At 43.1% G+C, this 26,637-nt stretch overlaps 1 protein-coding gene across 23 annotated transcripts in view; it reads left to right on the forward strand.

The window, feature by feature from the left end:
- Sh3kbp1 (SH3-domain kinase binding protein 1) overlaps positions 1 to 26,637 on the forward strand; it is a 349,029-nt gene that overhangs the window by 312,980 nt on the left and 9,412 nt on the right. For 13 of the 23 annotated variants that reach the window (NR_110970.1, XM_006528926.4, XM_006528925.4 and 10 more), the window contains 4 exons: positions 3,326 to 3,411; positions 18,342 to 18,451; positions 21,894 to 22,022; positions 26,343 to 26,611. Coding sequence is in view for 21 of the 23 variants with exons in the window: in XM_006528926.4 (XP_006528989.1) it covers positions 3,326 to 3,411; positions 18,342 to 18,451; positions 21,894 to 22,022; positions 26,343 to 26,611 (594 nt within the window). In the remaining 2 variants the exon portion in view is untranslated. Of the gene's footprint in view, positions 1 to 1,810; positions 2,004 to 2,821; positions 3,218 to 3,325; positions 3,412 to 4,194; positions 4,327 to 18,341; positions 18,452 to 21,893; positions 22,023 to 26,342; positions 26,612 to 26,637 lie in introns of those variants that run through there. The other 10 variants (XM_006528928.4, XM_017318584.2, XM_017318585.2 and 7 more) reach the window with 6 other exon arrangements.

Here is a 26,637-nt window from a genome sequence, read left to right on the forward strand (position 1 = left end):
GTAGATGCTGACGGTGACTAGAAGAGGGTGTCAGATTTCCTGGTGTTTGCATTTCATGTCATTACAAGCCACCCAGCATGGGTGCTGGGAACTGAATTCAGGTCCTCTGCAAAGAACAATACAATCCCATAATTATCTTTCTAGGCTCCTTGTTTCTTTTTAAAAATACAACTCTATTTCCTACAATATTATCCATTGAACTCAGGACTTCCCATGTGTTAGGCAAGAATTTAGCTTGCCTAGTATTCAGCTCTATAGCCCCAGCACAAATTTTTTTATTGAAAAATAGTTGTATGTATTTTTGAGTATAATGTGACATTTCAGTACATATATCTAGTGCGTGTTGATCCTATCAGGATAATTGACATATCTGCCACCTCAGATGTGTATTATTTGTTTATGTTGGAGATATTCAAAACCCTATTAGCTGCTTTGAAACATTCAATTAGTTGCTGTCAACCACCAATTATTTTCTAGTCATACTACGAAGCATCAGAAGTCCTATGTCCATCTGTGGCTTTTGATTTACCATCTTCTTAGTTCTCTTTTCTCTGTACTCTCCTCAGGCTTTGCTGATCACTATTCAATTTGCTTTCCTTCATTTTCCTTCCTTCCTTCCTTTTCCTTCCTTTCCTTTCCTTTCCTTTCCTTTCCTTTCCTTTCCTTTCCTTTCCTTTCCTTTCCTTTCCTTTCCCTTCCTTTCCCTTCTTCCCTTCCCTTCCCTTCCCTTCCCTTCCCTTCCCTTCCCTTCCCTTCCCTTCCCTTCCTTTCTTTCTTTCTTTCTTTCTTTCTTTCTCTTTTTGAGATCAGCATTAATTTTTGTTCTTTAAAAAATATTCATGTGTGGGTGTATGGAGCTCAAAGAACAAATTTATGGAGCTAGTCTTTCTTTCTACCTTTATGTGGTATCACAGTATTGAACTCAGATTGAACTCAGATAACTAGGATATCATTACAAGTGTCTTTTACCCATCTTTCCAGCCCCCGTTTTTTCTTGAGGCAGGGGTCTCTCTCTGTTGTAGCCTAGGTTGTACTAAATTTTTAAATTTTTATTTTATTATTGTACTTATTCACTTTACATCCTGCTCACTGCCCCCTCCCAGTCACCCTCTTATAATAAAATGTTTTAATTCCCCTAGTAATCCTCCTGCCTCCACCTTCAAGGTAATACAATTATAGTTATGTAGTACCATTGCCAGTTAGTTGTTTTCTTTTTGGTTCTAGCAATTCTAACTAGTGTAAGGTGACACATTATTGCACTTGTGGGCATTATCCTGATTATAAGTGACATTGAACAGTTTTCTATGTACCTACTGGCCATGTGTATATCCTTTTGAGAAATGCCTAACTAATCATTGGGATTTTATTGTTGTGCTGTAAAGTTCACAGTTAGTTGAATCTGTGTGTGCAGAACTCGTGGAAAGTTGACTATACTTTCAAGAATGGATGCTGAGGTCCTGGTAATCATAAGTTTTGAAAATAAATCCCCTCCATGTCCCCACACCAAATGGCTTGGTATCTGCCTGAGGCCTTGAGGACCCTGAGTTTTGGTTGTCAGAGCATATAGAAAGGGAGTCTGAGATGAACCCTGGTTTGGGGAAGGCAAAGCCTTAGGATGTTGGGCGAGTAAATAAAGGTCCACTTATTTGTGAATATATTTCCCCTTCTGAGCTCTCCAGTAGATCATGTTCTTCCTGGTCTTCTGGTCTAACCTAGCTCTCAATGTTCCAGCAAGTCCCCTAATGTACATTCTAGAGCAGGCTTTATGACATTTGGCATTTATGACACATTACCCTTAGTAAAGGCACAGCAGAAGAGGAAACCTGATACCAGTAGTTCTCAGCTGTCTACCCTCTAGTGAGGAGTATGTGAAAGTTGGATCTAAAAAACAAAAAGAAAGGAAGAAACAAAGGAAGAAACAAAGAAAGAAAGTTGGATCCAATGTTTCCCTTCAGAAAGGGAGCTAGACCTCCATCCATGAATCTGTTTCGGCAGACCTGCTGGTATGTCAATGTGTTGGAGGGTGGGTGAGGGGTTTCTCACAGGGTTCCACTCTTAGAATAAGAGCTACTGGCAATTGAGGGTTGCTGGGGGAAGGTAAATCTGTCTTCTCCAGGGATGAGCCCCCTGATAAGTTAGCCAATCCCAAGAGTGTAGCCCTGAACATATGTAAGCAAAGCTAAATTAGCACAGCAGCTTGTAATTATAAAGTTACACACATGCATGCTCAAGACCCAACTATAGTGTTCCATGGCTGTGTACCCTGTAGAATCCCCTGGCCTACTCTGGACTGTAACATGTAGTTATCATGCCTTATGGACCTGCAGTGGTCTGTATGTCTATCCCATCCATACTGCGAGCCTTTCCAGAGTAGTTCCTTCCCACTTTAGCTCTCCCCATACTCTTAGCAGACTAGGCACCAGACAAATGTTTGGGAGAATAAATTTGTTCCTAGTAAAGTTTGAGTTCGGGCCATGGTGACTTTCAAAAGCTGTGAGATGGACTATTTCTATTGATTTGATAGGAACAACTGTTCAGCTCTCTCATGTCATGGTGAGGATCAGCCCTTGAATAACCTTATTTAGGACTCATCTCCCTAACAGGACCAAAGCACTGCCTTTTGGGGGAAATATGGAGGAATCTTAGGCTGGTATACAAAGAAACCTTCTTTCCTTAGCTTGGAAACTTATTCCCATCCCGTATGTGGGCTTCTTCCAGCCCATATCTGAGAGTCACTCATGTCATAATGGGCATAGTGTTGGGGCGGGGCATGACCACCCAGAAGCTATCTAATTTTATAGACATGTGCCCCAGTGCCAGCCTTTGGGCTGCCAGATTTCAACTTGACACCTTGTGCCTGTCAACAGCCTGGCTGATGCCTCAGCCCCAAGGCCAGAGAACCTTTTTCTCAAGGTTAAAAGTAGCTGACCTTTGACAAGAAGCATTGGCTAAATTCTGTGTTCCTTAAAAGGGAAGCAGCCAGTTTGCCAGTGCTTATTTGGCCATGGGGCAGGAACAGGCCTGTGTTGCATCCTGTGGAGACAGCAGGAGGGTTTGTGGCTAGAAGTATACTGGCAAAGGGTCATTATTAAAATAGCCATCTTAGAAAATATGTACAGAACAGAGGGACATCCAGTTTGCTGGCCAGTTTATACCACAGCTCCTGTGGCTGGACAGCTCATTGGGTCTCACTGCCTCCTTTTGGCTCCCTGCACAGGTACCAATGCCATTCTCCCCTCCTTAATGTGTGAGCAGCAAGCAAGTGGACAGAATGAGAAGGACACACACTGATTATTAAATGTCTGGACTTGTGTTTTTAATATAGGGGTGACAGTCCAAAGATTGACTTGGCAGGCAGCGCACTCTCTGGCATCCTGGATAAGGACCTCTCAGACCGCAGCAATGATATTGGTGAGTGAAGACTTAACTTGTTCTGCTTCTCTTTGCATTGTTAGGAAAGAACTTCAGGGCCTGGCTTGCCTCTTCAAGCAATGTGATGGGCTCTATTGTGGCCACTGAAACGCTAGGCTCTCAGCCTCCGCTGAGTTTTAAACTGTCACTGTTTGACAGGGGAAGTAAATGATTTGATTTCTACCTGAAAACGAAGTACCTGGGTTTTTTTGGTTTTTTTGTTGTTGTTGTTGTTGTTTTTGTGCCTCCCTGGCCTTAGCAGAAGTCCTCAGAAGTGCTAGTGAAGAGCAATAATGATGAATGAAAGTTGTTGTAGAAGTAGGCACAGACACTTAGTTCATGTTTTCCAGCCTGGAAAAGGGTACAAATGCAAAATGCCAGGGGTCACTGTAGAAATGGCACTAAGTACTTTGACTTTAAGTTAAAAGGAGCTTTTTGTGTATGGTAATTGCCACTTGCCACAAAGCAGGAGGAACTTGCTTTCCCAAGGTCAAACCAGCACTGTGTGATAAATGGGGGTGGGAGGTGCGAAAGTCACTCTGACTAAACAAAAGTCAAAGGTCCTTGGGGCCCATTTTGGATGGATGTGAGGTGGCTGGCAGTGTGATCTTGGTAACAACCCTTTTAGGATGCTAAGTCTCAAATCCAGATGTTTTTTAAGTGCAGTGTCTTTTTATTTGTACCTATTGTCATAAGGTAGCATTCTCCTGCATTCTACTTTAGAGGGTTACATTTTGAAATTGCCCTTATTTTAATTAATGTTTGGTTGTGAGTTCATTACAGATTCACAGTCAGAAGTTAGAAATGAGACATATCTTCCTCCTGCACATCCCACTGTAACATCAAGATTGTAATGTTCTATGACATTGATGTATTGCATCTCACTAGTCTTTTCAACTTTGCCCAGTTTTACTGGTATGTGTGTATGTGTATGTCTCTCTGCAATTTTATTCTGTGTGTATCTGCTAACATAGTCAAGATTCATAATATCTCTGTCACTACCAGGATTCTTCATGTTACATATTTCTTTTTCTTTGTTTTTGTTTTTCTAAATGTATTTTGTTTCAGCCCTTTTGTTTTTTGCTTTTTTTTTTTTTTTTTTTTTTTTTTTTTTTTTTTTTTTTTTTGGACTGGGTCTCTTTATAGGGCCCTGGCATCCTATTTTTCCTTTCCACTTGCTATGATAAAATAACCCTGGCAAAAAGCAGCTTAGGAGAGAAGGGTCACAAGGTTAGGTCACAATGCTGGGCTATAGTCCATCATTGAGATGAAACCAAGGCAGCAAGAAGCTTGAAGCAGCCAATCATGTCCACTAATAAGAGCAAAGGGAATAAATGTAGTTTGTGTTCTCTACTACAATACAGTCCAGGATCTCCTGCCTAGAGATGGATGCCATCTACAATGGGTGACTTTTGCCACCTCAAGTGTAATCAAGATAATCCCCCATAGATATGCCATAAGACAACGTGATCTAACCAATCCCTTAAGACACTCTTCTTGGGAGATTCTAGACGTTTTCCCATTGATAATTACTACTAACCATCATACTTGGGTAGCCTAGAACTTATTATAATAATGTAACACTAATAATATATTAGTAAGTGTAATCATTATTGTCTCAAACTCACACTACTCCTGCCTTCACTTCCCAAATCCTAGGATTACAAGCCACCATGTCAGGCTGTGTTGCTCATTTCTAGCCACACCCACCTTCCTCCAATCCACTCACTCCCAACATCTGGCAGTTATTAGTGGGATTGATTTGACATAGAAGATAGATTTCCATAATTATCTGTGTTTGCCACTTAATTTAGAAATAAATGCCCAACAGTTGACAGGCCCTTAGAAGAGCAGCAGAGGGGCTGGTGAGATGGCTCAGTGGGTAAGAGCACCCGACTGCTTTTCCGAAGGTCCGGAGTTCAAATCCCAGCAACCACATGGTGGCTCACAACCATCCGTAACGAGATCTGACGCCCTCTTCTGGAGTGTCTGAAGACAGCTACAGTGTACTTACATATAATGAATAAATAAATCTTTAAAAAAAAAAAAAAAAGAAGAGCAGCAGAATGCCTGACATGAGCCTGCCTAATGTCACCCCAAAGGTTGGACACTGATTTTTTTGTTTTTGTTTTTGTTTTTCTGAATCTGCTAATAGGATAACATCTTTGCAAACTGCTGACCGAAGTCTCTGACCTGACCTTGTAAGGCCTTGTCTGTAGGATACTTGGTTGTGACTGTAAATGCCAAAAAATATATTCACCGCTTCCAGAAGTTGGTTTCTATCCTTATCCAGCCTTTGAGAATCTGTCATGAAGCATAATCTCACAGTTAAAACTGGCTAGCTCTGGGTTTTCGTTGGGTTAAAGAACAGGAACGAGCAGAGCAGTGAATACTGATTGAAAGGCTAGACTAAATTATGGTTCTCCCACCACACTTTGGTATTCAGTCTGTGTTTTCAGCTAGAACAACTGATTGGTGAAATACCGGTAAAGGTCTTGTGTGGGACCTCACACAGGAATATAAAGTGTTTTTCTTTCTCTAGAATACATAGTGCTAAGTATCTGGCTTTTTGAAGAGCACTGGCCTTTGACCCTTGCTTTCGCTGGGTCTGGAGTTGTCTAGGATGGCTATTGAAGATGTATGACTAGCACATTTTTTAATCTAGTTCAGAAATATTGGTGGCATGGGTAGGAGAAGAATTCCTCCAAGTGCTTTTCCTACTGTGGAAACTAAGTCCTAGTTGTATTTAGAAACCTGGAGAGATGGTGCTGAAGAGCATCAATGCACAAGTTGACAACCCAAGGTTTAGGTTCTTTGACTTTTAAGAAATGCTGCTGGGCAGCTATGTTACCAACCAGGAAATCCTGGAATATTCACAACCCAAACACCCTTATACACATGTCTGCTTCTATGGACTTAGAAGATGTTGGATAACAAATGAGATGACCCTCGAGGTGTGAGTGACAACAAAGTAGTAGAATGTAATACTGACCAGGATGTTCCTTTGTGGCAGCAGGCGGGGACAAGCTCTACAAAAGAGCACAGAGTTATATCTGTATCATGGCTTTCCTTAGGCGGAGGTGGGGGCAGGCAGGGAAATCACATGGGGAAGTGCTGAAAGCTTAGCTAGAGCAGCCTGACTGTAGTAGAATGTTTATGCTGAGTAGAGGAATTGACTTGGAAATATAAGCAGGGTTCAAATTGAGTTTAAGGGGGGTGGATTTGTAATTTATTGTAGAGACAGTAGAAGCCATTGATGGGAACACTGGAGTGCTATATCAGACTTCAAAATTAGTATAAGGAAATGCTGAAGAGCTTGATGGGACCAATCAGTTAAAGGAAAGCTAGATATCAATAAATTGGATGGGTTTAGTTAATCACATTGGCTTTGAGATTTGTCCAGACGCCCCATGTCAGTGCTGCCTGGAGTCTGAGAGCAGAGGTTCAAGGGTTTAGAGATAGGCAGGGATTAGAGGTAGACGTTGAATTTTGCATAAGCACTGCTGGGGAAGGGAATGTGGGATTGGTGGCTCCAAGCCTGAGTGCTGGGGCTGTTGTCTCTGGCCTGGGTAGCTTTCCTGGCTTAGTGATCACCTCAGTCGACTTCCTTACCTTGTCTCCCAGAATTATGTCAAAATTCTTGGTGGTCAGCAAAAAGATAGAGATGTTTATATTAATATTGTTTGCTTAGAGGTGTCTTCTGGGCTAGGAAGATAAAAATCAAAATTTACCATAAAGAAAGGAGATCAAAAATAGTTTAAACAGGGTGCTGGAGAAATGCCTCTGGGTAAAGAGGACCTGAGTGAACACACATAATGGACATACTAGGAAGCATCTATAATTCTAGTGCTCCTCCAGCAAGATGGGAGGTGAAGACAGGAGAATCTCCTGAAGTTGAAGCTGCTTTTGTAGATATCTATATGAGGTCATGCCTAAAACAAAGTAGACTGTGACAGCAAGGACCAGCATGCAAGGTTGTCCTTTAACCTTCCAATGTGTCATGCAGTGTGTACAACCACCTAAATCCTCATGCATGTATGCTTGTGCATGCACACAGTATGAACACCTACCACCCTGCCACACCACCAGGATATTTAAAAGGGGTGAGATGCACCTAGGGGTGAAGGCCATACCCTGACAAAATCCACATTCAAGGAGAACAAAAAAGAATCTTGCCACTTTACAGAAGCCAAGGGAGAAGCAGATTTTTAAGCAGAATGTCTTTAAACCCAAAGACAGAAATGCTCTTGCTAGGTAGATTGGTCAAGGAGAAAAGGAGATTGCAGAGGAAGGTGGCTCTCTCTGGGACTGCTTTTTCAAAGGATTCCATTGCTTTGAACCAAGGAGGACATTATTTGTACCAGAATGGTTTTTTTGTTAGTGATTCTAACAATTGAAGCTGTCCAAATGTGGGCTGCAGTGAATAGCATAATGTAGCCCCGAGCATCATTAGAAACCATCAGTGTTCGGTATAAATAAATCTGTTTCCTCTTAATAAAGCTGTAATTTAAAATTATTATAATATTAAATTAGAGAACATGGCTTTTTCAGATCTTGTGTGGGCAGCTCTCAGCATCTGTCAGCCAACGATAATTTAGAATGAAATCAATTGGTCCAAAACTAAGCTGTTGATGTCAGATTGAGATATTGTTTGTATCAAACTATGCAGCCATTTTTCAAATACCATAATAGAAAATATGGAAGCACTCCAACACAGGCTTGTGCATGAATAGAAACGAAAATTAAATTGTCCAGTTCTGTCTTGGTGGTGGAAGAATCTCTGTTCTGATTGACTGGGAGATTATAGGCCATGAAGTGAAGTGCCAGAACGTTGACTTTTACTATTCCTTATATTCTAACTCCCACTGCATGGTGAGATTTATTGTTACACTTCAATACAATCAGGAGATTTTCAGTTATTTTCCTTCTGAAGCACATAGCAATGGACCTCCAGATGGGAAGCGACCTATGAACTAAGCCACCAAGCTTCAATGAATTGACTTTGAGCAATTATCATTCATTCCTTCCCAGTTGCTTGGCATCTTTGTTTTTGTTCTATTCTGTTCAAATCCACTTAAGCTTCTGGTTGCCACTCCTTTATGCCACCACCACCCTCTTCACTTAAGGAAGGTGACATTTTTCTCTCGGTCTTGACTTTGACACACCAGACACATCACATCGTAGTCAATTTGGGGGCCAAGAGTTGCAGACTTTCAAGTCAGCAGACTTGATTAAAAGGATTTGAAGGCTAACTTCAACTTATCCTCAGATTGTTCCTGGATGAATCTCTCATGGATGCCTGGTGACTATGATTCCTTTGGACCAGGGAATGGAAAAGTATTTTCCTATGTGTTAGGAATACTGTTAAGAGCCAATCAATCTCAGGATCAGTTAGAAACACTTGAAAACTCAATCATGGTGATATATAGCTCTGTAAATTTACTACAAATTATTGTTGTGTAATTAAAATGGATGGCTTTATGGTTTATAATTTATACTTCAGTAAAGCTGTTAAACAAGAAGTGAATTGATTTGCATTAAAATCCCAGTGGTTTTTTTTTTTTTAAGTTATAGGACCTGAGTTTAATCTGAAGGACCCATGTTTTTAAAATGTGGTACCAAGTGCTTGTAATTTCAGCACAGGGGAGGTGGAGACAGAGGGATGGATCCCCCTGGTTCACTGGCTAGCCAGCCTAGTCTTTTCAGTGAGTTCCAGGCCAGTAAGAGTCTCCAAAGCATCAAAAGCTAGGCAGATCCCGAGGAACAGCACCCAAGATTTCAAGATCTTCCTTTGGCCTCCACACACATGTGCACATGCACACACATGAACACAGACATATGTACAAAAACACATATATACTACTCATATGTAAGTATTGTGTTAGAAATCTCTCTCTCCCATACTTTTAAAAATAACCAACTATGTAGAACAATACCAACAATACTGTCCTGGGGCTTCTGACTTACGTGTCAACCAATCTGTTGACATAGAACTATTTTTGAGCTTTCTTGAAATCTCCCTAAAACCCTCTACAGGGTTTGGGGGGTGGGGAAGTCATCTCTTAGGCAGTGAAATCTGCACATTTTTCGCAGGAAATAAAGCATGTCCTTACTGTCCTTCATCCCTCTCTGAGGTGCAGTGCAGGTGGTTGCCTCTAGGGAAATATAGCTCTATATGTGTATAAAGGTGTTGCTACACTCATTTCTCCAGTACAGATGGAGGATAGACCTTTCCTTTCTTGTTCTCCCTTCTACCTAGTGTTGAAATTGTAGCTGTGGGAGCAAGCAAGCAGGAGGAGAGAAGGAAATGGCAGGTGCTGAGTGCCTACCACCTGTCTTACATATTTTTTCTCATCAGCATCCCTGAGGAACAATATGGTGATTATATGGTTTTGGAGCAAAGAACTAGTGAATAGAGATGGCCAAGTGTTTTGGCAAAGTTAACTAGTTAGCTCGGAAGAAGCAGCTGGGAGCCCAATGATCAAAACTGTTCTATCCAAAGGACAGGTGGTAGTGGTGTCTGGGGATGGTTTCTGTCATGTCACAGGAGTAGAAGTGATTCTTACTTGTAGTGAGTAAAGGCCAGGAACACCAGTGAATATCCTATAGTATATAGAACAACCACATAAATGACCAGGAACAACACCATCTCACATATCAGTATCACAGAGGTCAGCTCAGAAGCTGAATGGGAAACTGAGAACTGGACTAAGGAGACAGCACCCCCCCCACACACACACACATACCTCAAATGTAGCCTTGCATTTCTTAGAGTTTTCCAATTTTCCTGAGAATCTCCATAAAATGTATTTTAAGAGCAATTTCAAAGCTTTTGGAAGCTGGTGACTATCTACACACACACAAAGTAAATAAATATTGGAATACTGTATTTAAACATCAACCAGTAATGTGGTTACAAGGGAAGGGAGAGAGGAAGACAGAAGGTAAGTGGGGAGGGAGGAAGAGAGAGAGAGAAAGATACAGAGACAGAGAGACAGAGAGAGCACTCGTGTGTGTTCTCTCTTTCTCTTTCTCAGGCTTGTGACAAGTTATGTACCCTAGAAAAAGTGATACATTTGACACCTTGTTTTTACATAGAGAGAAAACATTATTTTTGAGATTCAGTATGATTGTCTGTTGATTTGCTATCTAATGTCCAAAATATTCAATAAAACAGACATCAAATTTAATCAGTATTAGATTCTAAATCTCCAGGAAAGCTATGTAAGGCATACATAAAGCAACTTAATAGCAACCTTTAACACAATTCTTTTTTTGTATCTTTGGCCAATAAGTGATTAAATTCTTGCCTCATTTTGCAATAGCTACCTTTTCCTATAAGAAATCATTTTTTAAAGCTTTTGTAGGCGGAGGCTGAGAAAAGACTTAGATCATTTGGCTTTGAACCATTGGCCTTTCAATCCCCTATCTACTAAAGACTTCCTACTGTATACATTCACATTAAGATTTCTTCAGAACTGCAGCGCTAGTTATTAGTCATTGTAGCATTTCAGGTCTTGTCCTGCCATAGACAAGTCCATGACTGACATTTGGAGACTTCTAGGTAGTCTCCTGGCTGAGAGTTATGTGTGAACATTGAACCACACCTCCCAGCTTTCTCGGGGTTAGTTGCTCAGACATGAGAACTTTCATCTGAGAGGCACAGCTTGCTCATCCTGACACCTTGGCAGTGACCTTCAGACATCCTTCAGGATCATGGATATGTTTGGTATTACCCGAGCCAAAGACTAGCAGGTGCAGTTGTGGTTTTTCACTCAGTTAAATAGTATGTGGGACAATATGGGTTACACATGTATATGTGTGCCACTCTGGCTCTCATTTAGGGTCACGAGTCAAGATGAAATAGAAATTGCTATCATGGGTATTTGAGAAGCACTCTGCATTTCTCAGTGTGTGCCAAAAACAAAAGAGGTTGGTCTGAGGGTCAAACATTCTATTCCACAATGCAAAAGAGGCTGCACTGCCTATGTCTGCTAGATTTCCCCTTAGCCTGCACTTAACCATTTACATTGCTGCCTGGTGCTTCTGAAGATGAGTTTAATTCCAAAGAGCTAATCTAGGCCTGGCCCTCCCCTGCCTCACTCTGAGCCTTTCCCAAGTGCCTCCCCTTCCAGCTCATAGCATAGGGTATCACATAGTAAGCCAGGTCAGCCTGAGCACTGGCACTCATTTCAAAAGGCATCTTTACGTTCTACAGGAAGTAGACCAATGATGGGGTTCCTCTTGGTTCTTCAAAGGGCTGTTAACTAACTGGTTCCATTTACAGACCTTTACTCTTACTGGGTCACATTAGAAACAAGGTATTCACTCCACCTGTGCACCCCTGATAGGGCACTCCTGGCTTTGACAACACATCTAGTTATGATTAGATTTTTTTCTCATTAATTAATTTATTTCTTCATTTTACATCCTGATAGAAGCCCCCCACTCCCAGTCTCCCACACACTCAGCTGCTTCCCCCATCCCACCCTCCCCTTCTTGTGGGGAATGTGGAGCCTGAAGTGGCTACTTCCTATAGCCAAGCAGGATCAAGAGTCCTAGTAGAGGGACAAGGACACCAACCCACTCATAAAACCTTCGACCTAAAATGAGATTAGTTTTTTATTGTTGTTTTTAGGCTGGTACTAGTTTCCCTTATTTATTTGTAAATTTCATACACGTGTACAGTAGTCAGTCATTTTCACTAAGCTTGGAAAAGATTCACAGTGCCTCCTTGCCATATTGGATTTGCAGATAGACCCAGAATTCCTCTCCAGGTATTTCTATCACTTCTCATCTATAGGCAGGGTATTTCTAGTCTACATCTCGCCTGGTGCCTTAAGTGTCTCTGTCTTTGCCGTGTATAGAGATCCTCTCATCCTCAACATTACATTACAAATTTGGGGGCACAAAGGCATCTTTTACAGCAGACTTCTATCATAACCTTTGCTACATCCTCAGAAGTCATTGAGCTGAAGATGGATGTGAGAGCAAGCAGGGAAGAGACGTTGCTCAGCTCTCAGACTTCATGTAGCATTTATTTGGCTTGAGACAACCCCACTTTCTACCTACTGCTTGTAGGTTCATAGATAGGGAGCGACTGACTCTGGCTTTCATTTTGCCTATAAATATCTGAAGAGATGTGTGGGCAGAGGAGCAAATGGGTTTGTGCATGAACCATGGAGTTGGTGGGATAGTGGTAAATGGATTTAAACATGTTTCCTCTTGGCAGCTGTGGCATGGCAGCCTCACACCTGGATTATAAATGCCAACAGAATAGCTAATCCTTATGGATTCTGGAGATGCAGATGTTAATGACTGCTCAGTGTTCCCTTGGTGTCTCAGCTGCCACAGGTGTTAATTTGAGCTCTTAAATTGGCCCCTGTTTGTCATTTGCACAGATTTTCCCAACAGCCATCAAATGGCTGAGATGTGGGGTGAGATTTGCTTTTGCCCACCATGTCTTGTGATGTTGTTTCATTGCAGAGAAAGCATCTGCAGTCCTGTGGGCTTAGCATTTTCCCATCTAAGCCTTGTAAAACCAAGGAAGGGAGTTTAGACCACCAGCCTTGTTCTTAGGTCCCTGTCCTCAAATCCTATACCTTCATTAATAGCATCTAAAAACAAAATTCCATCTGTGTGGTATAATCACATAACCTCTCCCTCACATTATGGAAGAATAACCCCGTGAAGCTGAAGGCCCAAATAATGCATTGTTATTCTCCTTCCCTGTCCCCTCCCCTTCCTCCTCCCTTTCTTTCTTCCTTTCTGTCTTTCCTCTACCCTTCCCTTCTCTCTCTAGAAAGCATAGCTATCAAGGTTGTTTGTCAAACAGTTAAACAACCATTTATTGAACGCTCATTCACAAGCCAGGAATGATGTGAGGCCTGGGAAAACAGATAAAAGGCACAAAAGTCAATTCAGGGTGCTAAATACTGAGAAGGGAGTCATGTATAAGTGGGAGAGAGCAGCTAATCCAGGCCTTGAGGCACAGTCTGACCAATTAAAAAGGGACCAAGTCATTGGTATTGAGCCTCTACAACACATAAGGAAGGAGCCAGGCAGATAATCTCAGGCCCTTTGCACATTTTTCTCTGGTGGCAACATGTGGAATGGCAGAGGACTTAAAGTGAAAAATGCATTTACCAGGATTCCAGGCCAGAGTTCCAGCGGCCTTTAATGGTAAGTGAGGGATATGCAGATAGGTTGGCTTCTAAAGATACCAAGAGATGGCACTTTAAACCTTAGCAGACTCCCATTGTCAAGTGGGGAGCAACTTGAGCAGCCGCAGTAGTGAATAAACAGAGCCCATGTATGGGCTGCACAGCTCGGTTAGTAACAGCTGACCTGTCTCCAACTTTTGGCTATTTTCCCTGTTTTCCAGTGGCTGTGCTTTTAGGTCACCTGTGGTCACTGGGACCATTCCTCTCATCCATGGAATATGAGGCTCCATGTTCTAATTGAGCTAAATAGGGCATGACTGAAGTTCATGGAAAATGGGCAGTTCCTGGTGCCACAAAAAGGCTCAGCCCTTGCCAAGCTGACTCCATCGTGTCCAATATGAATCACCCACTGATGTCCACAGAGGGTTCCTCTTCCAGTTGTCTCAAAAGCCAAGAGCCTCTTACCCTTATGAAACTTAAAAAGAAAGGAAAAAAAAAACCCTAACCTCAGTGCTAGCCAGCTTAATCGTTTTGGACTAGCTTATGTGCATTTAAACCCTTTTCATTTGGAGGAAAAATTTCCCAGCTAGGCTGAGAAAGCACATATCATGTTTCAGCTTGATTCACTTCAAAACCGCCATGAAAATTGGGACATTTTCTTCACACCACAATGAGTTAGTCATGGAAATTTTTCCTTAATCACATCTACCCTGGCCACAGTCATGAGGAGCATACCCTAGGCCGCTGAGAATTTACGTGACAATATTAAAGAGTGTGTCCCCTTCCCAATCAGAAAGCAGAAGTATGTGGCAGTTTTCACTCTGTGGAAAGACACAAAGATAACCTGAGGTTCCCTTTGCAGCAAGTAACCTCATCTTTGGGATATCTTCCTTTGTGGTAGTTTGGTTCCATTAGTATTCATAAGAATGTTCTTTATAAGATAAAACTGTAGAAAATGAAACTTGGCTGAAATGTGCATTAAGAGGGCTAAAAGTGGCTCTCCATGAGGGACTCTGACCCTCCTCTTACTGATGAGTGACATAAACGAGGCAGACTTCTTGGCCATCTGTCATGGAGATGCTTGCTGTGCGTGGCTAGGCTCCAGCATGCCTAGGTCTTTTTAGTACAAACCTCAGCCAATAGAGCTAAGGGAGCTGGCCAAGCTCCTTCACTGCTGCCATGGCACACAATGTTGCCTTCTGCCCTGCAGCTGCCACGCTGCAGCCCACTAGGAGCTACCTCTCAAGTAGGAGTGTTCCTTGAGATAGTTAATTCATTCATTTGCTTCTTCTTAGTGCAACAGAATACCAAGCGTGTCCCTCCCCCACCCTAGGAATGAGGTAAACGTTGACGACAAGGTCCTGCTTTCCTGTGTCTCACAGTCCAAACAGAGGCAGTAGACGCCACGTTTCCAAGTCATTCTAAGACCATCAGAGCCTGTTATATGAACTTATCCCTGGGAAAGATGGGGGGAAAAAAAGTACCCTCTCTCAGATAGGGCACCAAAGGCAGAGTGGAGTATGATTCTTGATAGCATCCAACTTGGGGGCCAATGGGTTTGTTGGCCTTATACAGCATGGATGAGGGGTTACTTTTAGAAGCATGAATGATCCTACAGAAGCCATGCTGCCAAAATATCTCACCCTCTATAGTTGTGTAGGTGGAGCCCTCCTTGATTAATCTTTTGCTCTGTACATACTCTAGTTCTTCCAGATAGGAGGTCATATGTTATTAGGGCAGAATCCCATACAGTGGGCTAGGAGGTGCATTCGGGCAGAGTGGGAATCTTGGGGCAGGGGCCTATTGACTCTCAAATCCCTCTGTCTATGAAGGGATGAGGTAGTTTCTTAGCATGAACTATCTAGCATGGCCTCAAGCACCTGCAATAGAAATAGACTCCTTTTCCTGGTGTGAACTTAGTTGTATCTGTATGCTATGTCCATCCCATGGTGAGCCCAAGGTGGCCCATCTTCGGCTTATAGTTCCAGCACCCGTCTCCTATTGCATTCTTCATGCTGCATCACTGAACCTCCCTCCACCTCTTGTTTCCAGCCCGAAGGGTGTCTGTCTGATCTGCTGTCAACTATTTGAGCCTGTAACCGAATGCTTTTGGCAAGAGCTTCAACATCTCTGTAGCTTTTTGCTTGTCAGGCTAACACTCCTTCACCAGGTGCTAGAGGAGCCACTTTACTGATGACATTTACTTCGTACACTTGCCTTGGCAGACTGTGTACTCCCAGGGAATCCCCTAGAACAGCGCAGTATGGGAGGTAGAAACAGGAGCCTCAGTTAGCCTGCCAGACTAGCTCAATCTGTGATCTCCAGGTTTAGCGAGAGACCCTCTCTCAAGAAATAAGGTAGGAGGCAACATCTTCTTGGCCTCCATGTGTATCTGTGTCTGCCCCCTCACCCCACACTCTCTTTTGCTCTCCCTACCCATTTTCTCTATCTCCTTCTGTGAACTCTCTCTCCTCTTCTCCTGGCTCCCCACTTCTGATAAAAGAATTGTCTACAGGAATCAGCTCCAGCTACCCAGCAGAGAACTGGAGTCAATTGGCCTTTAATTGATCTTTAATCACTTCACCCTGCTCAGGTTTCGCCTCCAGAGCTTGTTTTGGTTTCCTGGACAAGGTGATGATATACATTGGGCAGCTCAGTCCCCCCGGAGCTCCCAGTCCTTGGCAATGGCTTGTTCCTTGGACCTTTCAACAGCCTTCTCTTCCATTCCCTCTCCTTGCTGTCTACTCAGCATGTGCTCCTCTGTTTTGTTTCCTTGCTTTGCTCGCTGAGGCTTCCTCTGTCCTTCATTGTGCCTTCTGCCCTCCCCAGCCAGATCTCACCCCCACCACCAGCAAACTACCCTGTCTGAGGCCCCATTCCCTTTTTCCAGAGCAGCCCAGCATCTTCTTGGCTAACCTGCTGAAAGCATTGCCCATGGAGCACATACTGGGGATGTTTGTGTGGAGTTTTTCTATAATAGCAACAAATAGGAGGAGGAAGGATTTAAAGACAATTTATCCAACAGTAGGAAATAGAATAGGTGATAAATTGCAGCACCACCAAAGATTATATAAAGTATGAAGAATGTTTAGAGACATGACATCCAAGGTTAAATGAAATAAGCAGAGTACAATATGATAGATAACATGAGTTATAATGTCTTATTTTCAAAAAGCCTGGAGGAAAATATACTGAAATACTAACTGGTTGTCTCAATGTGGTAAGATTATCATTGACTTTCTTTTTGCTTTCATATAAAAACCTGTGTGAAATGTGTATTACTTTTGTTTCTGGAGAAAAACGGATTTTAAAAAGATGATTTGATATGTTAATGTACATAATGGCTTTTTTTTCCCCACATCAATCCAGCAGTGTAATAGGGAATTTCTATTTCAGACAACACATACTTTGTAGCATTAAGTCCTGTGGTAGTGCCCAGAGAGGAACCTGTTAAGATAATCATAATATTATCTAAAGGAAAAGCGCCAGTCAGCCACCTCTGGACAAATATGTTCCAGCAGTGCGCATCTGTGTCTTCCCTTATCCTACTGGTTCCCTGCTGAGTCAGCTGGAGAAGTAAGACCTTTTATGAGCTCCTCTCAGGTGCCAGATGCCGATGGGCTCCTGACTGTGGCCTCAAAGCTCTGCTGATTGGTTCTCTCTTTATGATCCCTGAAGGTGTTGCTCTCATCGAGGCAATAATGGTCCTCAGTCCCTTCCCGCTGCTCATTCCTCCGAGCCTCTCATTTCCACACTTGGTTTGGAAATCCCCGAAGGCTATAAAATACCAGGACCCTTTGCCATGATCACTTACTGACTGTCAAAGTAAAGGCAGAGGCTTTCCTCCTGACATATGAGGACATATGTGACTTTCCGTTTATCTGATTGTCCATCACTACAATATAAGCACATTTGCTGGTGTCATCTTAGCAACTTTTACTCTGTGTGGCACAGAGTAGTTGTTCAATAACAGTTGTCCAGAGTGATATTTCTTGCCAAGAATCCCAGTGTTGCACAGGCCAGTGCTGTTCAGTGCTGCTCAGTGCTGCGGAGAGGCCCAGTGGTGCAGAGGCCATAGCTTACGTTTTTTTTAAATGTGGTATATTTCAGATGTTTAAATATGGAATGAATGGATGGATGGACAGATAGATGACTGCTGACAATAATGTCACCACCGAATGATGATTCTGGAAATAGGACAGAATTAGACTCAGTGAGTTATCTGAGCCTGATGCCCTTGCCTAGGAGCTTTGTCTAACGGGGTGACACCTGATGGCCTAACCACTGTAGTCCAAACAGATGAGGCAGCTCTGACATCTTATCCTTTAGAATCAACTAGCATTCACAACTAGCATTCACATGGCCATGGCTGTTATGCCTTGCGGTAACTATCTTTTGTGTTGAGACTTCAAGACCGTTTTGTCTACTAAAATGGTTAGATTTGTAAAGAGAGAAGAATCCTCCTTGAATTCCTCTTCTGTACCTTTTGAAAGATTTATCAATGTGACTGTTGAAGGGAAAAAGGCAAGAGCTGTTTTTCTCTTGCTTGCTAGCATACTAAGCTTGCTAAGCTGAGAGAAAATGGTTATTGCGTTCCATTCTAGTCCTTTATTGAATGACCCAAGGGTATTAATGGCCTTTGTAAAAGACAAAGCATACTCTAGATTGACAGGAGGCTTATTAAGGGAAAGAAGCGTGTATATCATACTATCAGAACCCTTTGTCTTTCTTCCTTTCTTTTTCAAAACCTGTTTCATTTTGTTTTAGACTTAGAAGGTTTTGACTCTGTGATATCATCTACTGAGAAACTCAGCCACCCAACCACAAGCAGACCAAAAGCTACAGGAAGACGGCCTCCATCCCAGTCACTCACATCTGTAAGTGTCTCTTTACTTCTCTATAGCTGAAAGGCAAAAAAGGACTGGAGATTCTGGCTAAGGACTCTTCTGCAAGCAGATGATGGGAGACACCCAGAAGAGGGGAAGGGAGGAAGCCACCAGATAAACTGCCAGCTAAAAATCCTTTCGAATCAAGCAGTATCACTTTCTGTTTGCTCTTTGTGTTTCTGCCAGCAAGGTGTCACTCCCTGTTTCCCACTTTCCTTCTGTCTCCTTCTAAACCAGTTCTTGTTTAAATGTGAAGTGAAATTGGTAAACAAAATATAGAAAAAGAGACCGAGCCTTGTTTGGTCTATTAAAAAGATAAAGCTTTACTCAATAAAGATCTGCCATTATGCACTGTGAGATCCCTATTTCCCTATATAAGTGACCTATATCTATCCAAACCCCATTATCAGCATGCCTACAGAGAAACCCATGCAGACCTCCAGGAGGTTGTATTTACTCATATAAAATACATGGTTTATAGGCGAGACCACTGAGAACACTCAGTGATAACCCACAAATGGTTGTTTTTATTTGGGTAGTTTTAAATAACTTCTTATTACAAACCTGCTATATTCGTTGTGCCAAACTTGAGCAGTGTGATACAGAAGGAAGAAGGTAAATTTTCTGTAGTTGTGCCACAAGAACAAAGAAGCACCGTAACGTCTTGTTGTATCCTTCACTTTTCCGAAACTTTGATTTGTTTTTTTTGTTTGTTTGTTTGTTTCAAAACTGGGATCATGCAATACACATGGTTTTGGATTAACTGCATAGCATTCTCCCAAGTCATTACCAATTCTCAACATACTCAATGACTGCCTACTATGCTACAGTGTGAGGATATGAGAGTTTATCTAGTGATTGGACTATTATTGGGTTTTGATGATGATTCCAAGTTGTTGTTATAAGCCATACTGACATGAATGTATGAGGGGAGAAAAAAACAGCAAAACTTAATGTTTGTTAGGTGCAAGTTTTCTAAATGTGGGCCATTGGGAAGTGCATTGCTTTGCTGTTACCCTTAGTTGCAGAGGTCCCCTCCACGAGGTCGTTTCCCGTCCACAAGCAGTGTGCATGTGTTCATCTGTCTACTGATCATCTATCAGTCTGTCTGTCATGTTGCTTTGTCCTTTATAGTTCTACGGCCTTATAATCTCCATCCAGATATACCAAGGGATTTAACCATTTGCGGATTTCTCGGGTTGTTTCTCTTTCCACCTCATCACTAGTCTCACCTGTGCTTTTATCATGGCGGGCGGAGGGGGGCGGGGAGCGGGGATGCCACTCCCTTCGAGCTCTCCCATCTAATGAGTCTGGAAGCATAGCTTGAATTGTCCTATTTTTCTTCCTTGTATGAACGACACCTAACTTTGTATTGATACTTTTTCTTTTTTTGAGATGAAGACTTGAAGAAGTGGCCTCCTTAAACTCTTTTAGAATTCTGTGGTAACTTGCCTTCTTTTATTTCTCCTGTGTTGACTCTACCCACCCCAGCCTTCACATACACACCCAGCCTATCCAGCTGCTTCTTGGCATGTTTGCATTCCTACTAGTCAATTCTACCACTAGTGTCTTCTCTATAAACCCTTCCTCATTTTTGTTTTCCTTCCTAGGCTTCATCAGTCTTTTAAGGTATAAGGAGCCTTGTGTCTTTCCAGAACTAAATATTAAGTGGTTCAAATTGTTCCCCTCTTGTTGAGACAGCCTGTGTTGAGAGATTTGTGTATTTTCGAGACCAAGTAATGGTAGCTGATCTCCACCCTCCTTTTAGGCTGTACAAGTTGTTTAATATCTTGGTCAACATATATTCATAGACATCTGTCCCCTGAGGACAGGGCACTATGCCAGGTGCCAAGGATACACATGGTAATGAGAAGGCTTCTTTTGGTGACTTAAAGCCTAACATCTTATGGAGAGTGATTTTATTTGGACTTAAAACCTTGGTGCTTTAATGATGTATAGTGTGCAGATTTTTGTCTCTCATTCTTATCCATCCCCATTTGGATGTACACTCGGAATTTCTTCTTCACTCTTAAAAGTAGCACCTGTCGGGGTTTTCCTAACAAATGGGATTAGTGGATAAGGAAGGCTAGTGGGGGAATAATTGAAGAAACACTAGTTATGGTTCCCTGGCCTGGGTGCTTTCTTACTAATTGGATCTGGTTATGTTTATAAACCCTAAAGGGCAAGCTCATGCAACATGCATTGTATAGAAGGAAGCTTTTTAAATCTTGAAAGGATCTGTGTATTGCATCCTGGTTGAGTAGGTAAGCCTATATTAATAAGAATGCTTGGTGTGAGAGGCCATATTTTTGGTAATTGGATTTTCAGATTAAGTGAAGATTAACAAATAAGACCTCTTGAAACAAAACCTTGACTTAAAAATCCCTCCCCATATTTTTTTTAAGTTTCTGTCTTAGTAAGCAGGATAAAAGGAAGAAAAAATATTTGTGAGCATAATTTTTCATTTTCAAATGGTAATTCTTTATTACCGTTAGAACCATTTATTACCTCAGGGTAGAAAGCAAAGCTGAATTTAAGCTTGCTGCAATGTATTTCTAGAAGACAATTTATTTTATAAAGAATCCTTGCAACAGGAACTCTTGATTTCATTTGTTTTGTTCTAAACTTGAAGCATTGTAGCAAAGGAATTACTTGTGACCAAGAGAATTCTGCTGACTTGCTCCCCATTCAGTTTTTGGGTCTTTATAGTGATTTCACAGTGAGGCAGAAAGGGCATGGGTGTAGAACCACATTTTACCCAATGGTACTGCCTTTCTATAAATAAATATACCTTAGCAAATACACACCAGAATGGGTGTTTACTGTCCATAATAATGAGGGCAGAGATTAGTAGCAAATACCAAAGGAGAGAGAGCATATGCTAGTGGGTAGGGCTATGCACTTTACTCATGATCCCCTGCCTCTAGAAATGGCCCCCTCTCAGATGCATCCTTCAAGGGACGTGTATGTGTACCACGTGTAGGGTCAAGGAATAGGAAGGATCCAGAGGAGGGTGAAGGAGAGGAGGCTATGAGGCAGTCTCCTATTGGCCATGGGCTATTTCCTACCATACTGCTAGCCCCCAAGAGCTGGGACCACTTATCACATGTTAAGGTACATAGTAACAAATGTTTGGAGAATAGAGAGACTAGGAAAAGCTATACAACAGATGGTTACATGGTTAAAGTGATTGATGGGCATCAGGGGCAGCTCCTAGATTAGCTTCTTCTGGCTTGGTCCAAGTCCTGCTGCTAGGTAGCCATATGGTTATCTGTTATAAGAAGATAACAGCATACTTTCTGCCTCACAGGGTTTTAGAGGCAGATCAAATAGAAATGATGAGTGCCTTGAGAAGCTAACAGCATCACATAAACAAAGCTGTGTCAGCTAAGGTATGATTCTGACGAAGGCATTTTCTTTTGGCTTTATCCAGTCTTCCCTTTCAAGCCCCGATATCTTTGACTCCCCAAGTCCCGAAGAAGATAAAGAGGAACACATTTCGCTTGCGCACAGAGGAATAGACGTGTCAAAGAAGACTTCCAAGACTGTTACCATATCCCAAGTGAGTGACCAGCCAGGGTGAAGTGTCCCTGCCCTTCCATGGGTGTACTAACAATGGGTTAGAAACCAAGCAAGACAGATAAACAGACAATGGGTATGGATGTTTGTCATTCTTTAGTGACAGTGATTACTGTAGTCATCACAATTCCTGAGACACGCCGGCGGTGGTGGCGTATGCCTTTTATCCCAGCACTTGGGAGGCAGAGGCAGGCGGACTTCTGAGTTCGAGGCCAGCCTGGTCTACCGAGTGAGTTCCCGGACAGCCAGGGCTATACAGAGAAACCCTGTCTCGAAAAAGAAAAAAAAAAGACAAAAACAAAAAACAGAATTCCTAAGACATGCTGCAGAGTCTCTGAGTTGTGCATACAGGTGTTTATTTTCTAGTTTCACTTATAGTCAGCGTTCTTCATCCTGTCACATTTATAAAAAAAAAAAGCCTTCAGACACCCCTGTCACCTGATCAACTTAAAAAGCTGTGGAGTATCTAGATAGACTACATTACATGTTGTGCTCTCTGCTCATAGGCCTTGTCTTTTATATTCAAAACTGGCAAAAAAATTATATATATGTATTTAATTTTATACTTACATTATCTCTTAAGGAAAAGTTGACTTGAATTCATGCTTTAGAGTAAATTTGGCCTCTAAAGCATTTTAATTTCACTCGGGGCCCAGGAAATGGTAAAGCTGATTTAAGTTGCTTGTTTCTGAGAAACAAAGAAAACATTGTTGTGCTAGCAAGCACCCACAGTCCCGCCTGCTCAGCAGGTTGAAGTGGGAGCAATCACTTGATTTGGGGAATTTGAGCCTAGATAGCATAGTAAATGAATAATCTCCATCTCAAGAAAGAAAGAGACGCAGAGAGACGTACACACGCAGGGAGACACAGGCAGAGACGCAGAGAGACACACGCAGAGACGCAGAGAGACACACGCAGAGAGACGTACACACGCAGGGATTAGAGGGTAGAGACAGAGACACCAAGGGAGAGAAGCGGGTGACCAGCAGAAGTGTGTCTCAGTGGAAGAATAGTTGCCTAGTGTGTGCAAGGCCCTGGGTGAGAGTCCCACCACAAAAGAGCATTGTTCAGCCAGTGCATGCAGCTTTGTAGAGGAAGCCTCTCCTGCGCGCTCAGATCTTCCTAGAAATAAATGACGACTTTTAAATTCCATCTTCTTCTAAGAAAATCGTCAGGTCGGATTGGGTTTTTTTTGGAATTTTAGCAACATTTTAATGTCTAGAAGCACAAAAACAGTAGTCATTTGAAGCAGTCATCAGCACAAAGAAATCAAAGGTTGGATGGGATTTTTCTCCTCATAGGTTTGAGTGTTTGCATTGCGGATTTTCTTGAAAATCTGATACAGTAAGCAGAACATGATCCTATAAAACAGATCAATTTTAATTACCCACAAAGCCAAGGCAGTCTTCCTTTTCAAAGGATTCTGTTTACTGAAATTGGATTCAGGCCAGTTTCATTGTTTAGTTTTCTGATGACCATAGGCATAACTTCAGTTTCCTGTTCTCTGTTATCTCAATGATGTCTCTACAGTGACACCTACTGGCTGATAGTGGCTTTTCAAGTTTCTGATCGGCACGGCTCTATTCCATTAGCCTATTTCAGTTCCCTGGAGTTGTCAGGCTGTATATTTCACTCCTTCAGGAAATTCCACGTGAACTAATTTGATCAAGGACTGTGGTGACCTAGACTGTGTGAGGGACTAAAAGCATACTTGTTAGCTGCAGTGGGCTAGTCCGAGAGCCCATCAGACAGAAAATGGTGAAAGAACTATTGATCTAAGAAGTATCCTGAAGCCTGTATTATGGGCGCTGGTGGCTCATGAGAGGTAAGAGAGGAAGGGAAACGGAAGAAGGAGCGAGTCCTGGAGTCTATAATATAAGCAGCAAAGAAAACAAGAGAAGAGCACAGATATTTGAGCTCCATCAGCCACAGTCACAGTGCTGGACTGAGGATCCAACTGGTAAAGGGGGAATTGAATGTCAGTTCGGCTGGTTATTAGTTCCAAGACTCAGGGAGTTTGCCCTATAGGCCTCAGTTTCCTGCTTCATACAGTGTGTGTGCAGGCTGATCAGTTTACTTTGCAAGCTGATGTCCATGGTGCAGCCACAGCTCTGTAACTGTCAGTTCTTTCCCCCACCCCCCATACTGTAACTCGGAGTAACAACAAAGCCCAGGCTGGCGGAGTACTCTCCCTGGCAGCAGACAGTGCTTTTCCTCAATGGTAACTTGGCAGAGAAAAGGCTAACAGCGAGACTAGGAACGATGGCCCATCTGCTTTTGGCACGCTCTGCCCAGTCTCTGCCTCTAGCACAGCCTGAATCTAGACTCTACCTCCTTGCTGCCGTGCCAGCTGAACCCCTTCTTGGCGCTTTCCCTGGGATGGCCGGCTGAGCGTCTGCTGCTGGAGGAAATCCCATGGTTGCTGGGCCAAGCTTCACCACCAGCCTCGGTCTCCACCCTCTCACCCACCTCCTCTGCTCCCAAAGTCCTAGCCCACTGCTTTGCCTTTTCCACACTCGCCTATCCACTCACTTTCCCTTGCTAGTGTTTCTTCTCTGGGCCTGCCAGGCACTTGTAGTCCCTCTCACCCAAGGCTGATTCCCAGCCTGTGTGTTCCTGTCTTCCTCACCACACCTCTCCATCAGGCCTTTCCCACCTCTCCATCTTCACCTGTCCATCTCCCCTAACATCTCACACAGCCCGGGGTCTCACTCATCGGTGAAAGCAAACAAAACCTTCTTCCCCTTCTATCTCCTCGTGAAGCTGCTGCATGCATTTGCACGCACGCTCCTCCATAGCCCTACCTCACCCACATCTGTGGAAAGAATCTTCAGTTTGCCAGCCATATCTCTCAGTGCCCATTCATCAACTGGTCTCTCATCTTTGGGTCACTGTCTCCATAGTTGTACTACCAAATGGGTTCTGTTTTCCTCTCAACCCCGCTGACACACTTATCCAGCCTTTCTTTTCCTCTGGGGATTTCCATCAGCTCAGCCCTTCCACTGCTCTTTCTTCATTCTTTCTCTCACTACTTCTCAATTGTCAAGAGCTCTCTCCCTTCTCTTCTTGCCTCATTGATTTATAACCCCCCAGCTTCTACCCTGGGCATCTTTGCCTCTCTCTGACCCACACCCATGACTTCCATTTCCTTTGGCCAATCTTATTATATGAGTTACTTGCTCTGCCTACTAGGTATACCCTCTCAGCTATCTCTCTGATTCCTAATATTCAAAACCAAAACAATTATCTGGGCCCTCCTCAATGAAAGGTACCACCTTTACTCATTTCTTCCCTCCCCTCCTATGTTTCTCTCTGTGTGTCTCTCTGTCTCTCTCGTTCCCTCTCTCTGTCTCTCTGTCTCTCTCCCTCTCCTCACCTCTCTCCCTAGTCTGTCCAGGCCTCATCTCCCTGACAGTGGGTAGTGTGATCTATGAAGGCAGGGATGCCATTAACCTTACCCAGTCACCACTGCAGTCCCAGGAGTGATACCTAATGGCCTTTGTTACCCACATCTCTCGCCATAGTCTTCATTCTAGACCACCACCTGTTTCTAGTGTGCATTGTGTCAGAGTCTCAGAAGCTCTATCTAGATCCAGGCCTGCCAACTCTCCAGCCTTTCTACCCCCACAGCAGCCATGAGCGGGGTGTGCAGCCATTTGAACCCGCCCCTTCTCTTCTCACTGCCAGCCTTACTTTCTCCTCCTCCCTTTATCTGATTCCCACTGTGTTTTCCTTCCTCGTCTCTAGGCCATTGTCTAGGCCCTCTCCTCCCCTCCTCCTTCGTCCACCTTCTTTTCTTCTATAGTCTTTTCCCTCTGAAAAGAGGGACCATTGGCTGCTTGCTTCTTCCATCCTGGAATGTGGTTGCTTGGGTGTGTTTCTGAGGCTCTCTATGCTTCCTCCCTCTTGTCCAGTCTTCCTCCTGTGCCACAGTGTATTGCTTGTCTGTCTCCACTGCCCCCAGTGAGTTCTAAGGACCTAAGTACCATGCAAATGTCTTGCTTACTTCAGGGTTTGTAGGGCCTGCCAAGCAGTTTTGCATCTCTGTGTATATGAAACCAATCTGGGATTGTCTTGTCTAGAAAGAAGATGAAATTGAAAATATATACAGGTAGCCCTTGGGCAGTGGTCTGTCTGGACCAAGCAGGCCATAGATGGTTTATGAATGAGGGAATAAATGATTAGAGTGTGTGGAGACAGGTATGGGGTTGGGTATAAAAGGAAGGTTTGACTTCCCAGGACAGGAAGGCAATCCCTGCACAGATCCCAGGCTCTGAAGCCTCTCCACTTTCCCTTTTCACAGGTGTCTGATAACAAGACATCCCTGCCACCCAAGCCAGGGACCATGGCAGCTGCCAGCAGTGGGCCAGCTTCTCTCTCTTCAGTGGCATCCTCACCCATGTCATCCTCTTTGGGAACAGCTGGACAGAGAGCCAGTTCTCCATCTCTGTTCAGCACAGAAGGAAAGCCAAAGATGGAGCCAGCAGTGAGCAGCCAGGCTGCTATCGAGGAGCTTAAGATGCAAGTCCGTGAGCTGAGGACCATCATTGAGACCATGAAGGACCAGCAGAAGTGAGTGCTGTTTCCAGGTGGCTCTC

This window comes from Mus musculus, chromosome X (assembly GCF_000001635.26).
Source record: "Mus musculus strain C57BL/6J chromosome X, GRCm38.p6 C57BL/6J".
Taxonomy (NCBI): domain Eukaryota; kingdom Metazoa; phylum Chordata; class Mammalia; order Rodentia; family Muridae; genus Mus; species Mus musculus.